Raw genomic sequence first — 25,150 nt, 5'->3', positions numbered from 1 at the left:
AGAGAGCGGAGAACAGCCGGAGAGGGGAGAAGAACCGGAGAGAGAGCGGAGAACAGCCGGAGAGGGGAGCAGAACCGGAGAGAGAGCGGAGAACAGCCGGAGAGGGGAGCAGAACCGGAGAGAGAGCGGAGAACAGCCGGAGAGGGGAGCAGAACCGGAGAGAGAGCAGAGAACAGCCGGAGAGGGGAGAAGAACCGGAGAGAGAACAGAGAACATCCAGAGAGGGGAGAAGAACCGGAGAGACAGAAGACATCAGAGATGGCACAAGGCGGCGGAAGAGACGAAGGGGCTGCGTAATAAAATTACTTTAAAAACATGTGTAATGAGTTTTATTTTTGACACTTTTTTTGGTGAATGGGTAGGGGTACTATGTACCCCATTATTCATTTACATAGGGATCTGCCCCCCCCCCCTTGTTAAAGGGGGCACCCAGATTTCAATAAGCCCACAGACCCCGACAACCAACGGCCAGGGTTTTTGGGAAGAGACCCTTGTCCTCATCAATAAGGGAACAAGTTGCTTTGTGCTTGGGGGGGCCTCCCTGCCCCGAAGCACCCCCCCCCCCAATATGTTGAGGGCCTGGTATGGATTTTGGGGGAAAAAAATGGTATGGGGGGGTTACCCTTAAAATCCATGCCAGACCGAAGGGCCTGGTATGCCATTGGAGGAGGAACCCAATTTTTTTTTTTAAATTTTGTGTGGAGTTCCCCTAAAAGGAGTGCTCTTAAGCGAGACAAGTACACACTATAGGAGGGATATGCTTTGTTCATATTTTATGCCTGAGGTTTTCAAACCACTTTAACTCAGTTCAGGCAGTGCACTACGTTGCCAACATATTAACAGCACAATCACATGCCATGGCACATTACAAAAGTTCATCGTACCTGTTTGTCTGTAGCAGTGGTGAATTTCCCGACCAGCGGGTTGTTGATGGTAATGGTATAAGTCAGTGTCCTGGCCTGATTGCCATTACCGTCTGACTGCCAGGGAGAAGACTCCAGATCTGAAGACAGAAAATAAATGTATGTAGTAATGTATCATCTCAATGTGTCATCTTGGAATTATAGCACTCTAAATAATTAGACTCCAATTCTTAGTCACTTGTAATCTTGACAAGATAAACATTGTACTAATGATCTTATAAATGTAGGTGTGTCATACTATATTGTGCGCCAAGTCAGTGCCTGCTGCAGATTAGGCATTAGAACATGCAGAGCTCTCAGTTATTATAAAAGAACAGCTGTTAATTTTTTAGAAAACATGCACAGGTCCAAAGCCGAGCAGATGGTACTCAGGCGGGCGCGGTGACGTCATGACGTAGTTTCCGAAATGCAAGTTTGGCTCTAAATGCAATGAGGGGAGAAGGAAGGGGGAGCGCCGGCCCAGGACTCGGAGTGAAGTTGGGAAGAGAAGAGGATCAAAAAGGCAAAGCCTGGCCCTCAGTGCTCTGCATGCACCCCTGTGAGCAACAGTCAGTGTGAATGACAGTTCCAGCCAAAAAGGTCACACAGTCTGAGTGGGGGGTGGGGGCGATCACCAATGTAAGGGGGGAGTGAATACTCTAAGGTAAGGGGGACACTGATCTAAAAAGGTTCCCCCTTACCTTAGTGTATTCATTCTGCAGAAGGTGGTCTGTGGTCACCAGAGTCCCCCTCCACATCAGATTCCAGGGTTTCCCCCTTAAATCCACGTCCTCAGAGTTCCCCTTTGCAGAGTCTGCAGGATTTTAGGTCTGTCAATTTTTGACAAGCATGCGATTTGAGCCCGCAACTCTAATTGGCTTATCTTAGGTTGTCCTCAGGGAGCAGAGTACTGCGCCCTGAACCTTCCCACTTTTGATTTTAGCAAATCAATACTCGCGGTTTCTCGTTCCTGTATATCAGGAGGATGAAGATTTGGAAAGATGACCGGGTTAACATGGAAGCCGCGACAGTTCTGGTGTGTGTCACAAACCCCCCCAAATTTTTTTTTTTTTAGCACCAGCTGCCACTGGTCCTGACCAAGGTGTTCATTGTTCCAACAGTTGCTGGCTTTAATGAAATTCCTCTTTGAGGCCGGCTCAGTCAGTCCTTTTTTTTGTGTAGAGAAAAGCATATGTAATGGAAACCTTTCATTTTTATATAATGAGCCTTTGTCCTGAGGTTTATGTGTGTCTGTGAGGCGATCAGTTACAGTAATTAGAAATATTTTGTGGGTACAAAGACTGGTGTATGTGTGCAGTGTATATAGTGGATAGGCAAAGATTCTGCTTTAAGCCCCCCCCCCCCCCCTCCAAAATAAGGCCATGCATACTGATCACTGGGCTACACACATACTGCATAACGTATTTTTTGGTTTGATCTCAGGGTGCCCCGGGTCTTGCATCATCTTAATCATGCTCACATTGTGTCACCCTTTTTTTCAGGATTTTCCATTGCAAAGCCAGCAGATTACTTGTTCTGAGTATTGTTAATATTTACATACTGTTTATACTGCTTCAATATTGATGGTCTTAGCGCATATTAGGAGTATGTCATATTTTAGGACGTCAGTAAAAGAAAAATGTGCTCAGTCAGTAAATTTTTCATGTGTTCAGCGGAAAAAAAAAAAAAAAAAAAAAAAAAAAGGAAGAGAAGGTCACGGGAGGTTGGCAAACCTGACTGGCGGGTGTGTATGTGGGCCTGGGGCTAAGTTTTACACAGTAGGGTTATAGACTATCAGGCTCCTTCACATTCCACAGTTCTGTCAAGTAAATGTGAGTGAGAATAGAGAGGAATGTCGGCAATGAGTTCAAATGGTGAATTTAGAAAATTAAGAGCCCATAGAGTCACACAGTAATGAACAGAAGTGAGCTACATGAAAAGGTCTTCATTAGGAGTGGTTAGACCAGCGGTCTTGGAAACTAAAGATAAACGCCTAGAGTGGAAGCCTGGAGATTCATGTAAGCAGGTTGAGGTTAATGCTAGGAGGGCGAGTGTTAGTATGCTTCCCGGGTCTTTCTTGGCAGGCGTTCCTGGGTCTGACCCACTGATCCTGTGCTTTATTAAAAAAAAAGGGATAGGGTTCCGATCCAGAGAGAGGTTGACGACGATAGGATCCGCATAATACAGAACATGTTGCAGTTACTGGAGTCTGGCCATACACAGAGGTATGGAAGGGAGGGTATCCAGATGCTAAATAAGGCTTACTTGATGATTTGGTAGACTGAATAGCCAGAGCAGGACTTAGGGTGGTGGGGGCCCCGGGCTTGAGTCACTTTCGGGCCCTACCTTCTATACATTATTGGATTTATCAGCGTATAACACGCACCCGAAGTTTAGGATGGGATTTTAAGGAAAAAAACCTTACATGTAAATGCCCATACATGCACCCTTATCAGTGTCCATCGGCAGCCTTGCCCATCCATCTGCAGCCTTGTCCAGTGTAATTGCAGCCTTGTCAGTGTAGCCTTGTCATTGCAGTCTTGAAGTTTAAAAATGGTGCATCTCGGTGGCTCTCGGGTCCTGTTGCAGTCCCCGAATGGAGCAGAGAGTATCCGAGTGTACTCGACTTGGCTCACGTTCAAGCCCAGTCCCTGTGTTATGTCCATCATAGGGTGGGACTGGGCGTGACTGTGAGCGGAGCTGAGTACACTCTGCTATGTATCTCGGCGGGGCCCCCTATTTGGTGGGGCCCATGGGCTTGAGCCCAGTCAAGCCCAATGGTAAGTCCTGCCCTGTGAATACCAGATCTTAACTTGGTGGGGTTTTGGTATGTGAGTGGAGAACTGAAAAAGGAAGTTTATCAGTTACAGAGGGAGAAGACTTTCCAGTCTGCTCCTCTGGCTTCTTCCACTATTGAAGGTGTGTGCTGTGGCCATCAGTGGTGTTCTTGATAACAGTATCAAGATTAGGTTTGATGAGACATTGTCCTTGGAAGTTCATGTGGATTGAACACTTCTTACACGCAGGTTATGCAGTCTAGCACCCAAGTGCTCTATGTGCATGTATGAACCGAAAACTGAGGTGAGAGAGAAGACGGGAAGCCTGCAGGAGACCATCACAACTGAAATTGAAATCCCCAGTAAGTTGCTCCAAACATGCATTCTATAAATCAAGTGCCAAGAACTCTTAAAGCGGGAGTAAACCCAGTTTAAAAAAACACTTACATTCCCGGCATGCCGGAAATGCTAACTTTCACATTGGTTGTGCTCTCAACCAAACTTTCAAACCATCCAATGGCTGGTTTCATAACTGATCACATGTGCAGCATTATGGCAGTTGAAGAATTATTAGAGGCCAAGATGGCGGCTTCCTTGACTGAAAACGATAGAAGGGTTTACTTCCACTTTAAGCGATGTCAGCCAGGCTTTCATGGTTGGACAAAAAGGTCACAGGAAGAATGTGAGGTGAAGGGCAGGGCCCACCAGAGAGAAGAGAGTTCTACAAAAGGGCCTTCAAACATTTGGTAGTCATCTTATTAAAGTGGGACAGAGCCACGACTACAGGAATAAAGCTTTTTTCCATAAATCCTCCCCAAAAGGTTAATATGCACATGGTGAAGCAAACATAATGTTGGGGTGTTTCCACTCGTCACTGAGGAAGAGTGAGAAAAGTGAGTGCAATGAGAAGGTCTTTGGGACCTTATGAGTTTTGAAAGGCCCAAAGAACGGTAACAGCACTGATGGAAATTCATTGGAACACCCCATAGGGACTTAAAGCCTTTTGAACTCCTATGCGGATCGCCCACCCGTAGTGTCCAGGTTTTACAAGATTTTGCTTACACTTACTCCACTTTCCCAAAATGCCCCACACAAGACTGGAGAGAGATTTGGGACACACCCTCACTGACCAGAACTGGTACAAGAGCCGGCTCAGTCGGAAGCCCGCATCAGTTCCCCCATAGCAAGCGGCTTGCTATGGGACACTCATTGGGAGCGAGGAGCCAAGAGTGCCGGCAGAGGAGCCCAGAAGAGGAAGATCGGGGCTACTCTGTGCAAATTCACCGCACAGAGCAAGTATAACTTTTTTTTTTTTTTTTTATTACAAAGTAATCTTTTACAATCACTTTAAATAGAAGAAAAAAAATAAATAAAATCTGTTGATATACGCCACACATGCTACAACCTTATTGAAAAAAGATAAACATTTTGCAATCCGTACACTCTATTTTCAACTTAAAAGCAGAGCTCCCCCCAAAATGGGAAGCTTCACTTGTTTGCACTCTCCGCCCCCTCCCTTCCCTGCCACATTTGGCAGTTTTTGGGGTTAAGGGAGGAGCAGATACCTGGTTTTGAAAAAGGTACCCACTTCCACTTACAGCTCAGATCACCGCGGCGAACTGAGCCGGATGTATGCGCCCCCCCCCCTCTTCCGTGGCAGTCTTCAGGGACACATCATAGGTCCCAGAAGACTACGGGCCCATTCACAAGGTGCAGCGAGACTTGCACATGTGCAGCAGGAAGAGATGCCGCCACCTGCACCTGAAGTCAACTGAAGAATCGGCTCGGATGAGGACATTGCGGGACCCCTGGACAGGTAAGTGTCCTTACATGAAAAAAGTCATTTTTCTCTGAAGGTTTTTTTTTTGGGGGAGGTGTGTGGTATTTTATGTGCTTGGGTGTAACAATTTTTATGCATCAAGGGAAAAAAAATTGTTTTATTTATTATATATATATATATATATATATATATATATATATATATATATATATATATATATATATATATATATATATTAATTAACCACTTGCAGACCGGACCATGTTGCTGGTCAAAGACCAGACCACTTTTTGCGATTCGGCACTGCATCGCTTTAACTGAAAATTGCGCGGTCGTGCGACGTGGCTCCCAAACAAAATTGACGTCCTTTTTTTCCCACAAATTGAGCTTTCTTTTGGTGGTATTTGATCACCCCTGCGGTTTTTATTTTTTGCGCTATAAACAAAAATAGGAGCGACAATTTTGAAAAAAAACGCATTATTTTTTACTTTTTGTTATAATAAATATCCCCCAAAAATATATAAAAAAACATTTTTTTCCCTCAGTTTAGGCCGATACGTATTCTTCTACATATTTTTGGTAAAAAAAAAAAAATAATCACAATAAGCGATTATTGATTGGTTTGCGCAAAAGTTATAGCGTTTACAAAATAAGGATAGTTTTATAGCATTTTTATTAATAAAATTGTATTATTTATTTTTGTACTAGTAATGGCGGCGATCAGCGATTTTTATAGTAACTGCAACATTGTGGGGGACCCATCGGACATTTTTGACACATTTTTGGGACCATTGTCATTTATACAGTAATCACTGCTATATAAATGCAGTGATTCCTGTGTAAATGACACTGGCAGTGAAGGGGTTAACCAGTGGGTGGCAGTGTAGGGGTTAAGTGTTCCTAGGGGTGTGTTACTAACTGTGGGGGGGTTGGGCTTTCATTTAGTGAACACTGATCTCTGCTCCATGTGACTGGACAATGTCACTAGTTGCTAGGCAGAATGGAGAAATGCTGTTTACTCGGCATTTCCTCCATTTGGCCGCTTCGTGAGACGATCGCGGGGATGCCCGCGGCGATCGAGTCCGCGGGTCCCGCGACCGGACTCACGGGGGTCCCGACCAGCGCGGGAGCGCGCCGGCGCGCTCCCGATGGCAAGGCGGCATTGAATATTGGACGTGCCTGCCCGTGCCATTCTGTCGACGTACATCGTCGTGCGCTGGTCGGGAAGTGGTTAATAAAAATTTCTGCAAAGAATCTGAAATAAAAATTATAATGAAACAAATTATTAAAAATTTGACAACAGAAACATATTGCAACAAATACCGTTAGGTATAGAAGTGAAATAATAATAAGTTAATTCCTATGTACGACGCTTTATAGAATAGAAAAAAATAAATAAAAAAATAAATAAAAAAAAAAGACAATAGAATAATGAACATGAAAATAAAAGAATAAAAACAGAATAGGATGACATAAAGGAAAGAAAATAAAAGAATAGAAAATAAATGAGTAGAACCAAATAGAAAGAATATAGCTGTCTTTTGAAATTAGAAATTTTTGATTTGAATACTTTAAATCCAATGGAAAAATTTGAGCCCGGTTTGAAAATGAATAAATGAAACTAAAAACAAGGATTTTGTTATGAATGCAATGAAACTAAATTAGTAACTTAAAATTGATCCAAAATGAAAACAAATCTTTTCATTCTGCACATGTCTAAGTAGGACTTACCAAAGACTTTCCTGGAGGCGTAAAACTTCTGCATGAAACGAGAGGGGGTGAAGAGCAGCTCAAACATCCTTTCGGCTCGAATGTTGAACACCCGGTTAATGTATAATTTTCCTTCCACCTGTTCATCATGAACTCTGTCACCTGGAGGGAAACGGGAACACGGCTAAATCATGGACTGCAGTTAGACATGTCTCGGTGGATAGCACAGACCAGAGTTAATGTTGGCTTCTCACCAATACCTGCTATGGGGTTACACTCCTAAGCAGGTTTTAAATTGGACCTCCGGCCTTCCCTTCAGCCTTGCACAGTTGTATAGACTAGATATGTGCACTGATGAAAAATTTGTTTTCGTTACATTTTTCAGGTCATTCATTATGATCGCAATTAGTAAATTCGAAAGAATAAACTAAGAGTAACCATTAAATTATATATTTAATATAATGGAGAGAGAGAGATATATATATATATATATATATATATATATATATATATATATATATATATATATATATATATATATATATCTCTCTCTATCTCCAATATATTTGTATTGAAATTATCTTTCAAAATTTGGCTGTTGGCGAACTTAACGAATATGAATTTATCCGAAGTTACAAATTATTCAAAATTACGAATGCCGCATCTAAAAAAGATTAGAAGTGGTTAATTGGTTCCGTTCAATACCCGGCACTTTTACCACCTTCCTGCCCAGGCAAATTTTTCAGCTTTCAGCGCTGTCACTTTTTAAAATGACAATTGCGCGGTCATGCTACACTGTACCCAAAACAAAACTTTTATCATTTTGTTCCCACAAATAGAGCTTTCTTTTGGTGTTTTTTGTTTACCTTTTGGGTTTTTTTATTTTTTTTTTTTTATTTTTTTAAGAAAGACCGAAAATTTATATAAAAAAAAAGTTTTTGGTTCGTTATAAAATTTTGTAAATAAGTACGTTTTCTCTTTCACTGATGGGCACCGAGGAGGCTGACCTGACAACGTGGCACCGATAGGTACTTATGGGTGGCACTAATAGATGGCACTGATGGGTATCACTGATTAGCATATCCCTGGTGGTCCAGGGTGGCATACCTGGTGGGTGTCGTTTGAGGACATCCCTGGTGGTCCTGGGCAGGCACCTGAGGGGGGCTGTGCTAACAATCAGCACAGAGCCACCTCCTCCCCCCTCCATCAGGAGAGATGCCGATCAGCTCTCCTCTACTAGTGTCTGTCAGACAGGACTGTCTGCATTACACGACCAGCTGAACGGAAGGACACATCTTCACAGCTAAAACAGTGTACATTATATAATTTTCCAGCCATGTCCTGCTTACAATCCTCAGCGGAGTCGGAGTAGCTGCTCCTGTCAGCATGCTGGTTCTCATTGCCATTCAGATCCAGCGCCAGGCTGGGGGTCCCAATGTGTGAACGGAGGCTGCTTTGCCTGCTGGAGTTCAGGAAGGGGCTCTTCCCCGTCGTCCTCTCCCCCGTCCCCTCCTCTGGCATGACCTGCGAGGCTATCTGGGAAGGAAAGGTGGACATTAGAAGACATACACCGATAGGTAAAATGAATAATATTGATTCAATTGTTCCAATAGTATCTGAAAGTGAATGGGATATATAAAAAGGCAACAAACAAACACGTCCCTGAAGTTGGTGTTGAAAGCAAGAAAAAAGTAAATAAAAATGGGCAAGCCTAAAGAATTGAGTGACTTTGACATAGGCCAAAATTGTAAGGTCTACTCCAGTCTCAACTCCAGTCCTCAAGGCGCACCAGCAGGCCATGTTTTCAGACTCTTCATTATTTTGCACAGGTAATTTGATCAGTTTCACTGCCTTAGTAATTTGGGGCACCTTGAGGATCGGAGTTGAGAAACACTGGTCTAGACAACTGGGTCAGAGCAACTCCAAAAACAGCAGCTCTTGTAGGATGTCCTCGGTCTACAGTTGTCAGGACCAACCAAAAGTGGTCCAAGAAAGGAAAACCGGTGAACCAGCGACCGGGTCATGGACAGGCAAGGCTCACTGATCTACGTGAAGAGCAAAGATGGGTCCTTGTAGTCCGATGCAGTATGGGAAGAAGGCAAGCCATTAAGGCAGCGTGATGTTTTGGGCAATTATCGGTTGGGAACCTTGGGTCCTGTCATTCATATGGATGTTACTACGAAGTCCATGCCTTGATGGGTTAGGGCTGTTTTGGCGGCAAAAGGGAAACCTACTTAACATTAGATCAGTGGGCATAATGTTATGACCAATCAATGTATATTTGTCCTGTCTAGACATGTAACATTTCCTTACTCCAAAATAAGAACTTAGGCACATACATACATACATCATTGCCTCCATCAAGAAACACATCAAAACCACCATCCCAAAAACCATACATGATGACCTTAAACATTGCATAAACCAGGGGTGCCCAACCTTTTGAAGAGTGAGGGCCACTTAAACAACTTGGTAACCGGTCGCGGGCCACAATGAGCGGAGCTGGTGAATGGCATGTGTGTGTCTACTCTGCATTTGGAGAGCGGACACGCAGCCCACAATACTTTTTAGCGGATCGTATTGGAGGTAGAACAAGTCGGTTTATGTCTGCCACTAATTAGAGGTGAATGGAGGGTCCAATTGGTCGGACTGTCAGAACTGACCGTGTGAAAGGGGTCCAAGGTTGCTTTCACACTGTTGCGCTGCGGTTTACCCACACCCCGTGAACGCAGTGAACCTTTGGCTTTCCTGCAGTTTGCAATAGACTTCTATTATATTCTGCAGGTTTGGTGCACTTTCAGAAAGCTCACCAAACTCGCAGGTAATAATAGAAGTCTATGGCTCAGTGCAGGTAATTGCTCCGCACCTGTGAATCAGTTTGAAAGCAGCCCAGTAACCACTGCAGAAAAGATATGCCCATTTATACACTATGATTTTAGTAATAAACTGACCTTTAATAAAAGTATTCTTTCTATTCTATCCCAGAGCAGGAGGTCGCGGGCCACTGGTTGGGCCCCCCTGGCATAAACGGTAGCCCTCTCTTGGTATTCACAAAGCACCCCCTGCCCCTCAGTCTGAAGGAAGGAAGTAAGGAAGGAAGAACCCCCCCAATTTCCTCCTTTCAGCAGAAACAGAGCACCCCCTTGGCCTCACAGTGGAAATATAGATTCCTCTGATCCCCTATCCATCAGAAAACCAGCACTCTAGCACCCCCACCCATGACCCCTACTCAGTAAAAGCAGTGCACCCACCTGTTGAACACTTCTCCCTCCTCCTCAGCATGCCTGCCAATAGTGATGGACGAACTTCCGACGGGACGTTTCGCGAACGCGAAATGCGAACGGACCCAAACGTTCGCGAAACCGAACGTTCGCCGCGGGCCCCATTGACTTCAATGGGAGGCGAACTTTGCAAACCTTCATGTCGAATTTGCGGCCACGTGGTAATTATTAGGGGGTAAAACGTAGTCCCACCATCTGGACAATGACATAATACATGTATGAGGTGAATTTGGGATCGATAACTACAAGCATTTTTATTTTATTTGGGAAATTGTTCTAACAATTCAGGACTATGGAGCTAATGAAGGCAATGGAGGAGAGGGAAGGTCAGGGACCAGGGTAGGCAAAGAAGAGGGTGCAGGAGATGATCACCAGCAGCGTGACATACCGGAATGACACATGCACCGTGATAGAGGCATCTGACAGCAGCACCGTAATACAGAGCACTGACAGCAGCACCGTGACATACAGCGCTGACAGCAGCACCGTGACATACAGCGCTGACAGCAGCACCGTGACATACAGCGCTGACAGCAGCACCGTGACATACAGCGCTGACAGCAGCACCGTGACATACAGCGCTGACAGCAGCACCGTGACATACAGCGCTGACAGCAGCACCGTGACATACAGCGCTGACAGCAGCACCGTGACATACAGTGCTGACAGCAGCACCGTGACATACAGCGCTGACAGCAGCACCGTGACATACAGCGCTGACAGCAGCACCGTGACATACAGCGCTGACAGCAGCACCGTGACATACAGCGCTGACAGCAGCACCGTGACATACAGCGCTGACAGCAGCACCGTGACATACAGCGCTGACAGCAGCACCGTGACATACAGCACTGACAGCAGCACCGTAAGCAGCCCCAGGAGGAAGTCAGCACAGCACAGGGATGGTGTGATCCCCTCATAATAAGAACCCCCAGGAGGAAGTCAGCACAGCACAGGGATAGTGTGATCCCTTCATAATAAGAACCCCCAGGAGGAAGTCAGCACAGCACAGGGATATCATAAGCAGCCCCAGTAGAAATATGACACCGCTCAACCTCTTCAAAGAGGAGGGTAGGGGCATATAGTACGGTGTGCTTTTTTGGGTCAAGGAAGTGAGCCAAATGAATTAAGAAGGTCTGTGTGCTTGATTAAAAAAATAGTTTATAGACATATACATGGTCTACTGGTCACATGTGTTGAATTCCTCCGAGATCCATGCCTCATTCATTTTTAGAAATGTGAGGTAGTTAACACTGTGGTGAGCTAGGCGAGTACGCTTATCGGTCACAATCCCCCCTGCTGCGCTGAACGTCCTTTCGGACAGGACACTGGATGAGGGGCAAGCCAACAGTTCGATTGCAAATTGGGCAAGCTCTGGCCAGAGGTCAAGCCTGCCCACCCAGTAGTCTAGGGGTTCATCACTCCTCAGAGCGTCCACATCGGCCGTTAACCCAATGTAGTCGGACACCTGACGGTCTAGGCGTTCCCTGATGCTGGATCCGGATGACACCTGTCGATGGGTCGGCTGAAAGAATGACCTCATATCCGAAGTCACCAACACATCTTCAAACCGGCCTCTTCTTGCAGGCGCTGTTGGATTGGTACCCGCAAATCCTTCTCTGGGAGTGGGAATTGCTCCTCTGCCAGCGCACGCAAAAGCAGAATGCAGCATTTCTCGAAGCAAGGCCTGGAAGTGCTGCATTCTGACAGCCCTCTGCGACGGCGGTAACATTTCCGCCATTTTGTGTTTGTACCGGGGGGTCTAAGTACGTTGCCACCCAGTACTGGTCCTTGACCCTCATGCTTTTTATACGGGGGTCCCTATTAAAACACTGGAGCATGAAGGCCCCCATTTGCACTAAAGTGGAAGCGGTGTGGTGGCCTGGCTCCTGCTCATCATCCAGGATAATGTCGTCCTCTTCATTCTCCTCTCCCCATCCTCGCACAACAGGGATCCCAGAAAGGTTTAAAGCATGCTCTTCTTGCTCCTGCTCATCCGCCCCGGCACCATCCTCCTCTGACTCCTCATCAGACTCCTGTTGTTGACTTGTCTCAGATAGAGTAGCCCCCCCTGGGAATTCATCCAGCATTGCGACTTCCTCATCTTCCCGCTCCTGCTCCTCCACAGCCTGATCAATGACACGACGCAATGCACGCTCCAGAAAGAAGGCATAAGGTACCATGTCACTGATGGCGCCATGGCTGCGACTGACCAGTTTGGTGATCTCCTCAAATGGCCGCAGAAGTCTGCATGTGTCGCGCATGAGCAGCCACTGGCGCGGTGAAAAAAAACCCAGCTCCCCAGAACCGTTTCTTTCGCAGAGTTCATACAGGTAGACGTTAACTGCACGTTTCTGCTGGAGCAGCCTATCAAGCATATAGAAGGTTGAGTTCCATCGCGTCGGGCAATCGCAAATAAGACGTCTGACCGGCAGATGGTGTCGCCGCTGAATGTCAGCAAGGCGAGCCATGGCCGTGTAAGATCTTCTGAAATGGGCCGAGATTTTCCTTGCCTGCCGCAAGATGTCCTGGACCCCAGGGTATTTGACAAGGAATCGCTGCACGACCAAGTTTAAGACGTGTGCCATGCACGGCACGTGCGTGATTTTGCCCTGTTTCAATGCGCTAAGCAGATTGGCACCGTTGTCACACACCACTTTACCAACTGTCAAATTGAGCGGTGTTAGCCACTCATCTGCCTGTGAACGCAAAGCTGAAAGGAGTGCCGGGCCAGTGTGGCTCTTTGCTTCCAGGCACAACAGACGCAGCACGGCATGGCAACGTCTCACCTGGCATGTGGAATAGGTTCTGGGGAGCTTGGGCGGTGCAGTGGAAGAGACGCTAGCAGCGGAAAAGGAGGAGGCAGCTGAGGAGGAGAGGGAGGAGGATGGAGTAGGAGGAGGAGAAGAAGAGTCAGGCCTGCATGCAATCCGTGGCGGTAAATCCAAATCTACACGGGTGCCACGGGTTACATGCTTGACGGCCGTCAGAAGGTTCACCCAGTGGGCAGTAAAACTGATATACCTTCCCTGCCCGTGTTTGCTAGACCACGTGTCTGTGGTCAGATGTATCTTGGCACCGACACTGTGTGCCAGAGATACATTCACTTGCCGCTGAACATGGCCATATAGCTCTGGGATGCCCTTCTCTGAGAAATACTTCCTTCCTGGGACCTTCCATTGTGGTGTTCCAATGGCCACAAATTTGCGAAAGGCCTCCGAGTCCACCAGTTTATATGGCAGTAGTTGGCGGGCTATGAGTTCTGACAAGCCAGCCGCCAACCGTTGGGCAAGAGGGTTATCCGGCGTCATCATTTTTTTACGCTCAAACATTAGGCCCACGGAAGCCTGCCTTTTTGCAGAAAAATGTGAGCTTGGCGTGATGGAAGGTGGAGTGGAGGACAATTGTGAGGAGAGAGGAGAAGGAGAAGTAGAAGACGAGGCTGGACGGTGAGAGCCTGCAGTGTGGCTTTGTGTGTTCCGTTGCTCCCACTGGGCTCGGTGATGGCTGCTCATGTGCCTTCTTAAGGCGGTCGTCCCTAGGTGAGTATTGGGCTTACCGCGACTAACGCGTTGACTGCAAAGATTGCAGATGGCAACGCTATTGTCAGCAGCGGACACGTTAAAAAAAGCCCACACTGCGGAGCCATGTGCCGGTGTCCTGGGAGCGCCAGATGTGACCGTACATGGTCGATGACTCGCTCCTGATACATTTGCAGTCTGCTTTGTCCCTGCTGTGCAATGTAAGTCATTGCTGCTTCTCCTCCCTATCTGCTGGTCCATATCTCCCTCTGAACTCCCCTCCTCTTCCTCTCTTGTGGGCACCCACGTGACATCACTAGACACGTCATCATCAACGTCACCTTCCCCACCGCTATAAGTAGAGATCTCGGAGTAGGCAGCAACACCGGGGACCAACCTCCTCCTTGGGCTGATCTGGGTACTGGCGTCAGACTGCTGAGTAGCGCTTGTTGCTACCTCCTCTTCCTGATCCAATACCAAGAGTGGCTGCGCATCAGAAATGTCCTCTTGATATGGATCGGAAAATAATTCCAGTGACTCAAGCGGAAGGTATGTGGTGGTGGTGGTGGTGGTCGTGTTGTTGGTGGTAGTGTCTTTGGGGGTGCACATAGCAGAGAGTGAAGAAGAGGGTGCAGATCGAGAGGATGAGGAGGGTGCAGAAGAGTAAGGCTGAGCGAGCCACTCAACCAAGTCTGGTGCATCCTTTAAAGTAATTGAACGCACCTTCTGCAACTTCCCACTTTGGCTCAAGCCTGTTGCTCCTGCCCTACCCCTACCACCCCTGCGGAAGGGCCTGCCTCTTCCTCTGCCTGTCATTTTTTAAATGACCCTGTGACAAAACTCTTAGTCCCTATACCGATGAAGGACTGCTGCAGTATAGGGCAGCGGTCAGCAGTGGTGCACGTCAACCCTATCTATTGTGGACCGATAGCGGTCCTTACAGAACAGCAGACTGTACCGCACTCAAGCCTATGTACCGTAGCACCCTATACCAAGTTACCAGTCCTTATAAGAACTTTTGTGGACCAAGCAGGTTGTGTATTAGTGTTTAGCAGACTGTACGTCAGTCCCTATACCGCTGAAGGACTGCTGCAGTATAGGGCAGCGGTCAGCAGTGGTGCACGTCAACCCTATCTATTGTGGACCGATAGCGGTCCTTACAGAACAGCAGACTGTACCGCACTCAAGCCTATGTACCGTAGCACCCTATACCAAGTTACCAGTCCTTATAAGAACTTTTGTGGACCAAGCAGGTTGTGTATTAGTGTTTAGCAGACTGTACGTCAGTCCCTATACCGCTGAAGGACTGCTGCAGTATAGGGCAGCGGTCAGCAGTGGTGCACGTCAACCCTATCTATTGTGGACCGATAGCGGTCCTTACAGAACAGCAGACTGTACCGCACTCAAGCCTATGTACCGTAGCACCCTATACCAAGTTACCAGTCCTTATAAGAACTTTTGTGGACCAAGCAGGTTGTGTATTAGTGTTTAGCAGACTGTACGTCAGTCCCTATACCGCTGAAGGACTGCTGCAGTATAGGGCAGCGGTCAGCAGTGGTGCACGTCAACCCTATCTATTGTGGACCGATAGCGGTCCTTACAGAACAGCAGACTGTACCGCACTCAAGCCTATGTACCGTAGCACCCTATACCAAGTTACCAGTCCTTATAAGAACTTTTGTGGACCAAGCAGGTTGTGTATTAGTGTTTAGCAGACTGTACGTCAGTCCCTATACCGCTGAAGGACTGCTGCAGTATAGGGCAGCGGTCAGCAGTGGTGCACGTCAACCCTATCTATTGTGGACCGATAGCGGTCCTTACAGAACAGCAGACTGTACCGCACTCAAGCCTATGTACCGTAGCACCCTATACCAAGTTACCAGTCCTTATAAGAACTTTTGTGGACCAAGCAGGTTGTGTATTAGTGTTTAGCAGACTGTACGTCAGTCCCTATACCGCTGAAGGACTGCTGCAGTATAGGGCAGCGGTCAGCAGTGGTGCACGTCAACCCTATCTATTGTGGACCGATAGCGGTCCTTACAGAACAGCAGACTGTACCGCACTCAAGCCTATGTACCGTAGCACCCTATACCAAGTTACCAGTCCTTATAAGAACTTTTGTGGAACAAGCAGGTTGTGTGTTAGTGATTAGCAGACTGTACGTCAGTCCCTATACCGCTGAAGGACTGCTGCAGTATAGGTGAGCGGTCAGCAGTGGTGCACGTCAACCCTATCTATTGTGGACCGATAGCGGTCCTTACAGAACAGCAGACTGTACCGCACTCAAGCCTATGTACCGTAGCACCCTATACCAAGTTACCAGTCCTTATAAGAACTTTTGTGGACCAAGCAGGTTGTGTATTAGTGTTTAGCAGACTGTACGTCAGTCCCTATACCGCTGAAGGACTGCTGCAGTATAGGGCAGCGGTCAGCAGTGGTGCACGTCAACCCTATCTATTGTGGACCGATAGCGGTCCTTACAGAACAGCAGACTGTACCGCACTCAAGCCTATGTACCGTAGCACCCTATACCAAGTTACCAGTCCTTATAAGAACTTTTGTGGAACAAGCAGGTTGTGTGTTAGTGATTAGCAGACTGTACGTCAGTCCCTATACCGCTGAAGGACTGCTGCAGTATAGGTGAGCGGTCAGCAGTGGTGCACGTCAACCCTATCTATTGTGGACCGATAGCGGTCCTTACAGAACAGCAGACTGTACCGCACTCAAGCCTATGTACCGTAGCACCCTATACCAAGTTACCAGTCCTTATAAGAACTTTTGTGGACCAAGCAGGTTGTGTATTAGTGTTTAGCAGACTGTACGTCAGTCCCTATACCGCTGAAGGACTGCTGCAGTATAGGGCAGCGGTCAGCAGTGGTGCACGTCAACCCTATCTATTGTGGACCGATAGCGGTCCTTACAGAACAGCAGACTGTACCGCACTCAAGCCTATGTACCGTAGCACCCTATACCAAGTTACCAGTCCTTATAAGAACTTTTGTGGAACAAGCAGGTTGTGTGTTAGTGATTAGCAGACTGTACGTCAGTCCCTATACCGCTGAAGGACTGCTGCAGTATAGGTGAGCGGTCAGCAGTGGTGCACGTCAACCCTATCTATTGTGGACCGATAGCGGTCCTTACAGAACAGCAGACTGTACCGCACTCAAGCCTATGTACCGTAGCACCCTATACCAAGTTACCAGTCCTTATAAGAACTTTTGTGGACCAAGCAGGTTGTGTATTAGTGTTTAGCAGACTGTACGTCAGTCCCTATACCGCTGAAGGACTGCTGCAGTATAGGGCAGCGGTCAGCAGTGGTGCACGTCAACCCTATCTATTGTGGACCGATAGCGGTCCTTACAGAACAGCAGACTGTACCGCACTCAAGCCTATGTACCGTAGCACCCTATACCAAGTTACCAGTCCTTATAAGAACTTTTGTGGACCAAGCAGGTTGTGTATTAGTGTTTAGCAGACTGTACGTCAGTCCCTATACCGCTGAAGGACTGCTGCAGTATAGGGCAGCGGTCAGCAGTGGTGCACGTCAACCCTATCTATTGTGGACCGATAGCGGTCCTTACAGAACAGCAGACTGTACCGCACTCAAGCCTATGTACCGTAGCACCCTATACCAAGTTACCAGTCCTTATAAGAACTTTTGTGGAACAAGCAGGTTGTGTGTTAGTGATTAGCAGACTGTACGTCAGTCCCTATACCGCTGAAGGACTGCTGCAGTATAGGGCAGCGGTCAGCAGTGGTGCACGTCAACCCTATCTATTGTGGACCGATAGCGGTCCTTACAGAACAGCAGACTGTACCGCACTCAAGCCTATGTACCGTAGCACCCTATACCAAGTTACCAGTCCTTATAAGAACTTTTGTGGAACAAGTGAGTTGTGAATGTTTAGCAGACTGCAGCAGAAGGGCAGCAGTCAAGTATAATATCCTTTCTATATTTGGAAGAAAGAATATTATACATGTACAAGCCTATTACTGTACCACTGATACCAGTCCTGAAAAGAACCTTTGTGGAACTAATAATAACAGCAAGTCTTTAAAATTACCCTCACTGCCTGACAACACTGCTTCCTTCCTGTCCCTATACAAATTGGCAAAAAAAGAGAACGATTAGTGGTTACTGGAACAGCTCTTTTGTGGACCTTGATAGTAACAGCTAATGATGATGATGATGATGATGATGATGAAAGACTAATCTGGCTGTCCCTGTAGCATACACCGTCCTTTCCCTTTCTCTAAACTAACAAAAGACACTCAGGCTGCTGCAAGAATCAGCAGCACAGCAAACCTATCAACACCTAACACCTATACCAGTCCTGAAAAGAACTTTTGTGTACCAAATAGCTAGTGGTTTATCTCTCCCTACTCCACACAGGAACCTGTCCCTATCGTAACAGAAGAAAGAATGTAAAATGGCCACCGGATCGGGTGTATTTATAGGTTAGGGGGAATGTACAAGTGTCCATGTGCTGTCATGTCTCAATTGGCTGTCCTGTATCACATGATAAACGTGTCACCAAAGGTTAAAGTTCTTGTATACATTAAACACGTAAGTCCGCCGCGGCGAACGACGGAAAAAGGCGTTCGAACGTGCGGACCGCGAATGTCGGAAATTCGCCGCGAAACGACCGCCGGGCGAACCGTTCGGCCATCACTACCTGCCAACCCCCACCCCCATCCTACACTCCTCACCAGCATAGATACACCCACCGGCAGGATGATTCTCACCATTTGTAGGATGTTCAGCGAATCGGTCTCAGTCTGGGAGATGCCATCCCTCACCTGGGAAGCTCCCCGAGACGTCTTCTCACCCTTCTCTCCTGCATCCTCACTCGCTGCCTTGCCTAGAGTCCTGCAGACAGAAGAGACTCAGAATAACGTGACCGGCATCAAGAAACAACTATTTACCTACTGCATCCCAATTTAATAACTGTCATTATAGTCCTGGATGATTATAACTGTCGGCAGAATTGTATGATATATTACCGTACTATTCAAATAAAAGGAGGTGAAGACATCACAGTTATTCTGATGACTCCGTCCTGTGTGACCAGGAATCGTTCTGCACTGCTGTCGCCCATTACAGGATTTGGAACCCGAACAAATTGCAGTCATTCTGACCTGGTACATTAGTAACAGGCACCAGCTGGCACCTGCTGGCATCCTGACAACCAGTGACTCATTCCTGCCGTCAGCAGCAGGGATGAGATATCAGTTGTTAAAAGGAGTCGGCGCCCGCTGGCTTTCTAATAGACATGTGCGATTTGGTTTGTTCAGATTCTTTTGACAAAAATTTTATTTTTTCAGAGATTCAGATGCTTGGAGATTTCAAATGCATGAATATTCAGGACATAGTATTGAAACTGAATGAATACGAAAAAAAAAAAAAAAAGTTATAAAAGCAAAAAATGTTCAGATTCATTGAGAAGCTGGTTAAAGATTGGGCGGCCGCCATGTCTCATCTGCTATCAGTGGGGATTCCCCACTGTCAGCAGAATGTAAAAAAAATAAAAAATTAAAAACCCATGCCATGGGCCCCCCCCCCCCCAATCCCTTTGGGTCTGGTATGGTTTTTAAAGGGAGTACCCCACAGCAAAAACAAAAAAATAAATAAAAAATAAGGTGTGGGATCCCCCCCATACATCCATACCGGACCCTTATCCGGGCATGCAGCCTGGCAGGCCAGGAAAGGGAGAGGATGGGTGAACACCCCCCTCCTAAACCATACCAGCCCCCCCCCAGTAAAGCACCTTGTTCCCATGTTGATTAGGACAAAGGCCTCTTCCCACAACCCTTGCCCAGTGGTTATGTGGGTGCGGAGGGTGACTTGCTAGAATCTGGAAACCCTCTTTAAGAGGGCCCCCCAGATGTCGCCGCCCCCTCATGTAATTGAGTATATAGGGTGCATAGTACCCGTACTCAGTCACCAAAATTGTTTAAAAATAAAACACACCATTTTTGACAAGTCCTTTATTAACAAAAATAAACATCAGTATGCACCCAGGCCAATTGTTCTGTGCGAAAATGGCAAAATCAAGTAGTCTCAGGCCATTTACTTTACATGTTTTTTTTAATGAATTAAGAAGGAGAAGGGGGAATGGTTTGGGAACATACAACATTATTGCCACTAGATAGATTAGATCCTTCTCACCTGGCTGCCCCGGTGTCCTCAGCTGGCATAGCTAGGCTGTCCATCTCCTCATTATTCAGGCCCAGCTCTGTGCCATAGCTTTGCTGTACCAGCTGCCAGAACTCCTTCTTGGTCAGACTCTGTGGAGAGAGGAATTATGGAGGTCACATGTTTTGTTTATATATCAATTATTTGCCTTCAGACACTTCTCCTGGGCCCTCTGGGTCAGGGACCCGATTCTGTAGACCACAGGTCTCCTAACTGCAGCCCAGGGGCCAGATGCGGACCTTTGCTTGCCTTTATCTGGCCCTTGGGACACTGTCTCCCATTGACACCAGTGGTTGCGCACCATTCTTTCTAATGGTACCAATTATGGGGAACTACCCCTCCCACTAACACCAATGATGCAATTTTTTTTTTTTTTTTTTTACTCCCACTGACCACCAAGTCTATGGCATGGTTTACTCACACCAATGCCAGGACATTTTCTATTCCCACTGGCTTTAGTCTGGCCCCACTAAAGTTTGAAGGGAAATAAATTGGCCCTTTGTTTTGAAAGTTTGGAGACCTCTGCTCTAGACCAGCTATTCTCTCAACCAGAGGTTAATCGTAGGGTTCCTCTAGGGGGGTCACTTGAAATGTGTCCGATTGATGTCCATTTGATGGTTTCTGCATAGTTCTGGGATCACAGCCAATTGGCTGAATAACACCAATGGTATTTGTAAGCAGCATTCTTCCCACTGATCACCAATGTAAGGAACATTCTTCTCACTGATCACCAATGTAAGGAACATTCTTCTCACTGATCACCAATGTAAGGAACATTCTTCTCACTGATCACCAATGTAAGGAACATTCTTCTCACTGATCACCAATGTAAGGAACATTCTTCCCACTGATCACCAATGTAAGGAACATTCTTCTCACTGATCACCAATGTAAGGAACATTCTTCTCACTGATCACCAATGTAAGGAACATTCTTCTCACTGATCACCAATGTAAGGAACATTCTTCCCACTGATCACCAATGTAAGGGACATTCTTCCCACTGATCACCAATGTAAGGAACATTCTTCTCACTGACCACCAATGTAAGGAACATTCTTCTCACTGATCACCAATGTAAGGAACATTCTTCTCACTGATCACCAATGTAAGGAACATTCTTCCCACTGATCACCAATGTAAGGAACATTCTTCCCACTGATCACCAATGTAAGGAACATTCTTCCCACTGATCACCAATGTAAGGAACGTTCTTCTCACTGATCACCAATGTAAGGAACATTCTTCTCACTGATCACCAATGTAAGGAACATTCTTCCCACTGATCACCAATGCAAGGAACATTCTTCTCACTGATCACCAATGTAAGGAACATTCTTCTCACTGATCACCAATGTAAGGAACATTCTTCCCACTGATCACCAATGTAAGGAACATTCTTCTCACTGATCACCAATGTAAGGAACATTCTTCTCACTGATCACCAATTAAGGAACATTCTTCCCACTGATCACCAATGTAAGGAACATTCTTCTCACTGAACACCAATGTAAGGAACATTCTTCCCACTGATCACCAATGTAAGGAACATTCTTCTCACTGAACACCAATGTAAGGAGCATTCTTCCCACTGATCACCAATGTAAGGAACATTCTTCTCACTGAACACCAATGTAAGGAACATTCTTCCCACTGATCACCAATGTAAGGAACATTCTTCTCACTGATCACCAATGTAAGGAACATTCTTCTCACTGATCACCAATGTAAGGAACATTCTTCTCACTGATCACCAATGTTAGGAACATTCTTCCCACTGATCACCAATGTAAGGGACATTCTTCTCACTGATCACCAATGTAAGGAACATTCTTCCCACTGATCACCAATGTAAGGAACATTCTTCCCACTGATCACCAATGTAAGGAACATTCTTCCCACTGATCAATGTAAGGAACATTCTTCTCACTGATCACCAATGTAAGGGACATTCTTCTCACTGATCACCAATGTAAGGAACATTCTTCTCACCGACCATCAATGTAAAGGGCATTTTCCCACTATCAATGGATAAATTGTTTTTTGCGGGATTCCCCAAGACCTGAAAATAAAATTTTAAGGTTCCTCTGGGGCAGCCTATTTCTTAACCTCTTCAACACAGAGGAACCCTTAAAATATCTTTCCGGGCTCAGGGAACACCTACCAAAAATAAATAAAATTAATGATTAGGTCTACAACTCAGGATACATTAGTGTGATGGTCAGTGGGAAGATTGTTCCTCACACTTGTGGTCATTGGGAAGAATGACTCCCTTATAGAAAGCTAAAAAGACCAATGGTATTAGTGGGAAATGACCTGAGAGGAGGAAACTGCTTATTGTTCGAGGAACCACTAGCAATCTCTGAATGGAACCCTGGGATTCCATGGAACCTTGGTTGAGAAACCCTGCTCTGAGAGGTTGAGAAAGGCTGTTCCAGATCCATCTGGATCATGTAGCTTAAAGGTTACAAAACATAATTGACATAATAAATGTTTGGGTAGCATAAGGAGTCATGGAAACTAGAAGGTGACAAAGCTCTGAATATATTTTGTTTGGCTCCGACATGTGAAGTCTGACAGGCTGTTGAACCAAAAGGCATTATTGTGAGATTCTCTACAGTCAGCTGTTTACTCAGACAACAAATAACAAACATTAAAACAGAATGACAACGGAACTAAAATTCCACCACATAAAAACAAATGCAGCCTTTACAAAGAATTATACGGCCCCAGAAACACTTTTGTTGTTTCAGGAAACCAAGTTCTCAATTTGAATTGCTTCCCGTAAAATAGAACTACGGCCTCCCAGGGCGTAATTATAGGTCAGGGAAAGTAAAGAAAGCTTATACATCACATAGTAACAGGACTTGTTTAGATCATCATACAGGAGTCTTCAAAAGATAGTCAATAGGGAAGAAAGAAAAAAAAAGTCATCTAATAAAATTGAAAACTAGAACACCTCTGATGATTCACTGAAGGTATCTCTGGTTGACTGAAAACCAGGTAGAAGAGAGACTAGAGAAACTTAAGGTGAACAAATTTCCAGGTCCAGATGGCTTACACCCATGAGTTCTTCGGGAACTTAGCTCAGTTAGACCCCTTTCACACCGAGGCAGTTTTCAGGAGTTTTAGTGCTAAAAATATCCCCTGTAAAAGCACCTGAAAATTGCCTTTCATGCCTCCCCAGTGTGAAAGCCCGAGTGATTTCACACTGGGGCAGTGCGCTTACAGGATGGGAAAATAAATAAATAAAATAAAAATGTCCCACAAGCAGCATCTTTGGGGCTACTTTTCCTAATTATTAAAGTGGTTGTAAACCCTTACAAACCACTTTGACCTACAGGTAAGCCTAGATTAAGGCTTACCTGTAGGTCCAAGAAATATCTCCTAAACCTATACGGTTTAGGAGATATTTACAAAAAGAGCCACCGCTGTCTACGGCGCATGAGTGACGTCATGGCGGCTCTGGCGAATCACAGCGCCGGAGCAGCAAGACCCAGAAGTCACTCCGGGATACATGGCAGCGGCGAACATGAAGATGGAGGACCGCTTCAGGGGCTTCATTCTCAGGTAAGTTATTCATAATGAGCTAGTATGCTATGCATACTAGCTCATTATGCCTTTGCCTTGCAGGTTGCTTTTTTTATTTATTTATTTATTTATTTTTCTAAATAGCCTTTACTTCCTCTTTAAAGGCACTGTAGTTACTGGAATGGCACCAACTCATTGGCATAGAGCAAATGTGGTACTAAGTTACAAAAAAAGGAATATGTATCCAGTACAAGAACATGTTCTTCCAGTGCCCAGGGCAAGGCTGTGGAACTGTGCCTCCTCCTCCAATGCATGACACTGAATGGGTGTACCCCTCTGCACCCATTCTCTGCCCCCTTGCTACATTTGCCAATGGCCAATAGCTTGCTTTCTAGCAGCTAGCACTTGCACGGTGTGAATTCTCAAACCTTGGCTCGGTGGTTGCCACTGGCAGACAAATACCAGGAGTGTGTGATGAGAGGGCACCACTTCCCCCCCACCACTCTGCCTAGGGTAACTGCCCCTCCTGCCCACCAGTTGTCCCGGCTTTGTATGTGTAGCACTAACCCCTGAAGGAGCTGCTGGTTTTATTGGGCTTACCGTTACCTTCTTGACCTCGTCTCCATCTAGGGGTTCCCGTGGTAGATGGCCCAAAGAAATGCAGAAACTGACACTGGATCCTCTTTTGTATTTTTTTTATTCAGAAGATAATACAGTCTCTTAATGGAGGGTAGAGGGTTAGGAAGAAAGTTCAGGTACTTTTGGACTACAAAAATAGAAAAGCTCTTATAGAAGAAATCCAGAGAATTACAGTTTCACAGCTGGATTCTCACAACCACCGGATAGACCTCCTCTCACTAGGCCTAGTAGCCGGTAGGGTGTAAAGTAAAACAAAGTCTCTGCCACAGACTTGGGTGTAACTGAGGGACGTAGAGAAATTTAGAGAACTATCATACGGTACCAGTATCTCTCAGCCGGTCCAGCGATACCGTATGAATGTAGATCCATAAAGTGTCCTTCAACTGAGCCTCCAGGCTCCTTCAGAGAAGCCAGTCTTGCACATGGCCTTCTCCCAAAGAGTCGTCCCCTGGATGCTTCTCCAGTTGCTGGGCCTCGCCTTAGGCTGGATTCACATCTATGCATTTTTAGTGCACTACAGAACGTGTTCCATAGGAAACCATGTTAAATGCACTATAAAAAATCTGCAAAATGCACCAAAAATGCATAGGTGTGAATCCAGCCTTAGATGAGACGGCACCGGGCCACCTTTGAATCATTAGGGCCCCGTATCCATTCAGGCCTGTCCATGCAGTTGCTTTGCCTCGGGCTATCCAGCCCCGAGGCTTGGAATCGCATTGGATCCGCACCCCAAGGCCAGGAGGGCCACAAGGGCTGGTCAGGAGGACCAGGACCAAACAGACAGAAAATATCTTCTGGACTGGAACAAAGCACG

The 25,150-nt window shown here is 46.1% G+C and overlaps 1 protein-coding gene across 3 annotated transcripts in view; it reads right to left on the bottom strand.

The window, feature by feature from the left end:
- Positions 1 to 25,150, bottom strand: part of GRAMD1C (GRAM domain containing 1C) — a 233,444-nt gene that overhangs the window by 24,021 nt on the left and 184,273 nt on the right. For all 3 annotated transcript variants that reach the window (XM_077479690.1, XM_077479691.1, XM_077479692.1), the window contains 5 exons: positions 20,141 to 20,259; positions 18,718 to 18,841; positions 8,519 to 8,705; positions 7,191 to 7,331; positions 885 to 1,003 (listed from right to left, as the gene is read on the bottom strand). In XM_077479690.1, coding sequence (XP_077335816.1) covers positions 885 to 1,003; positions 7,191 to 7,331; positions 8,519 to 8,705; positions 18,718 to 18,841; positions 20,141 to 20,259 — 690 coding nt within the window. The remainder of the gene's footprint in view (positions 1 to 884; positions 1,004 to 7,190; positions 7,332 to 8,518; positions 8,706 to 18,717; positions 18,842 to 20,140; positions 20,260 to 25,150) is intronic.

The sequence above is a fragment of the Lithobates pipiens genome, unplaced genomic scaffold, assembly GCF_037356315.1.
Source record: "Lithobates pipiens isolate NorthernLeopardFrog02 unplaced genomic scaffold, aLitPip1_a1.2 Scaffold_16, whole genome shotgun sequence".
In the NCBI taxonomy this organism is placed as follows: Eukaryota; Metazoa; Chordata; class Amphibia; order Anura; family Ranidae; genus Lithobates; species Lithobates pipiens.
Note: the sequence above shows the minus strand (reverse complement) of the source record. Positions and strands in the feature narration are given on the sequence as shown.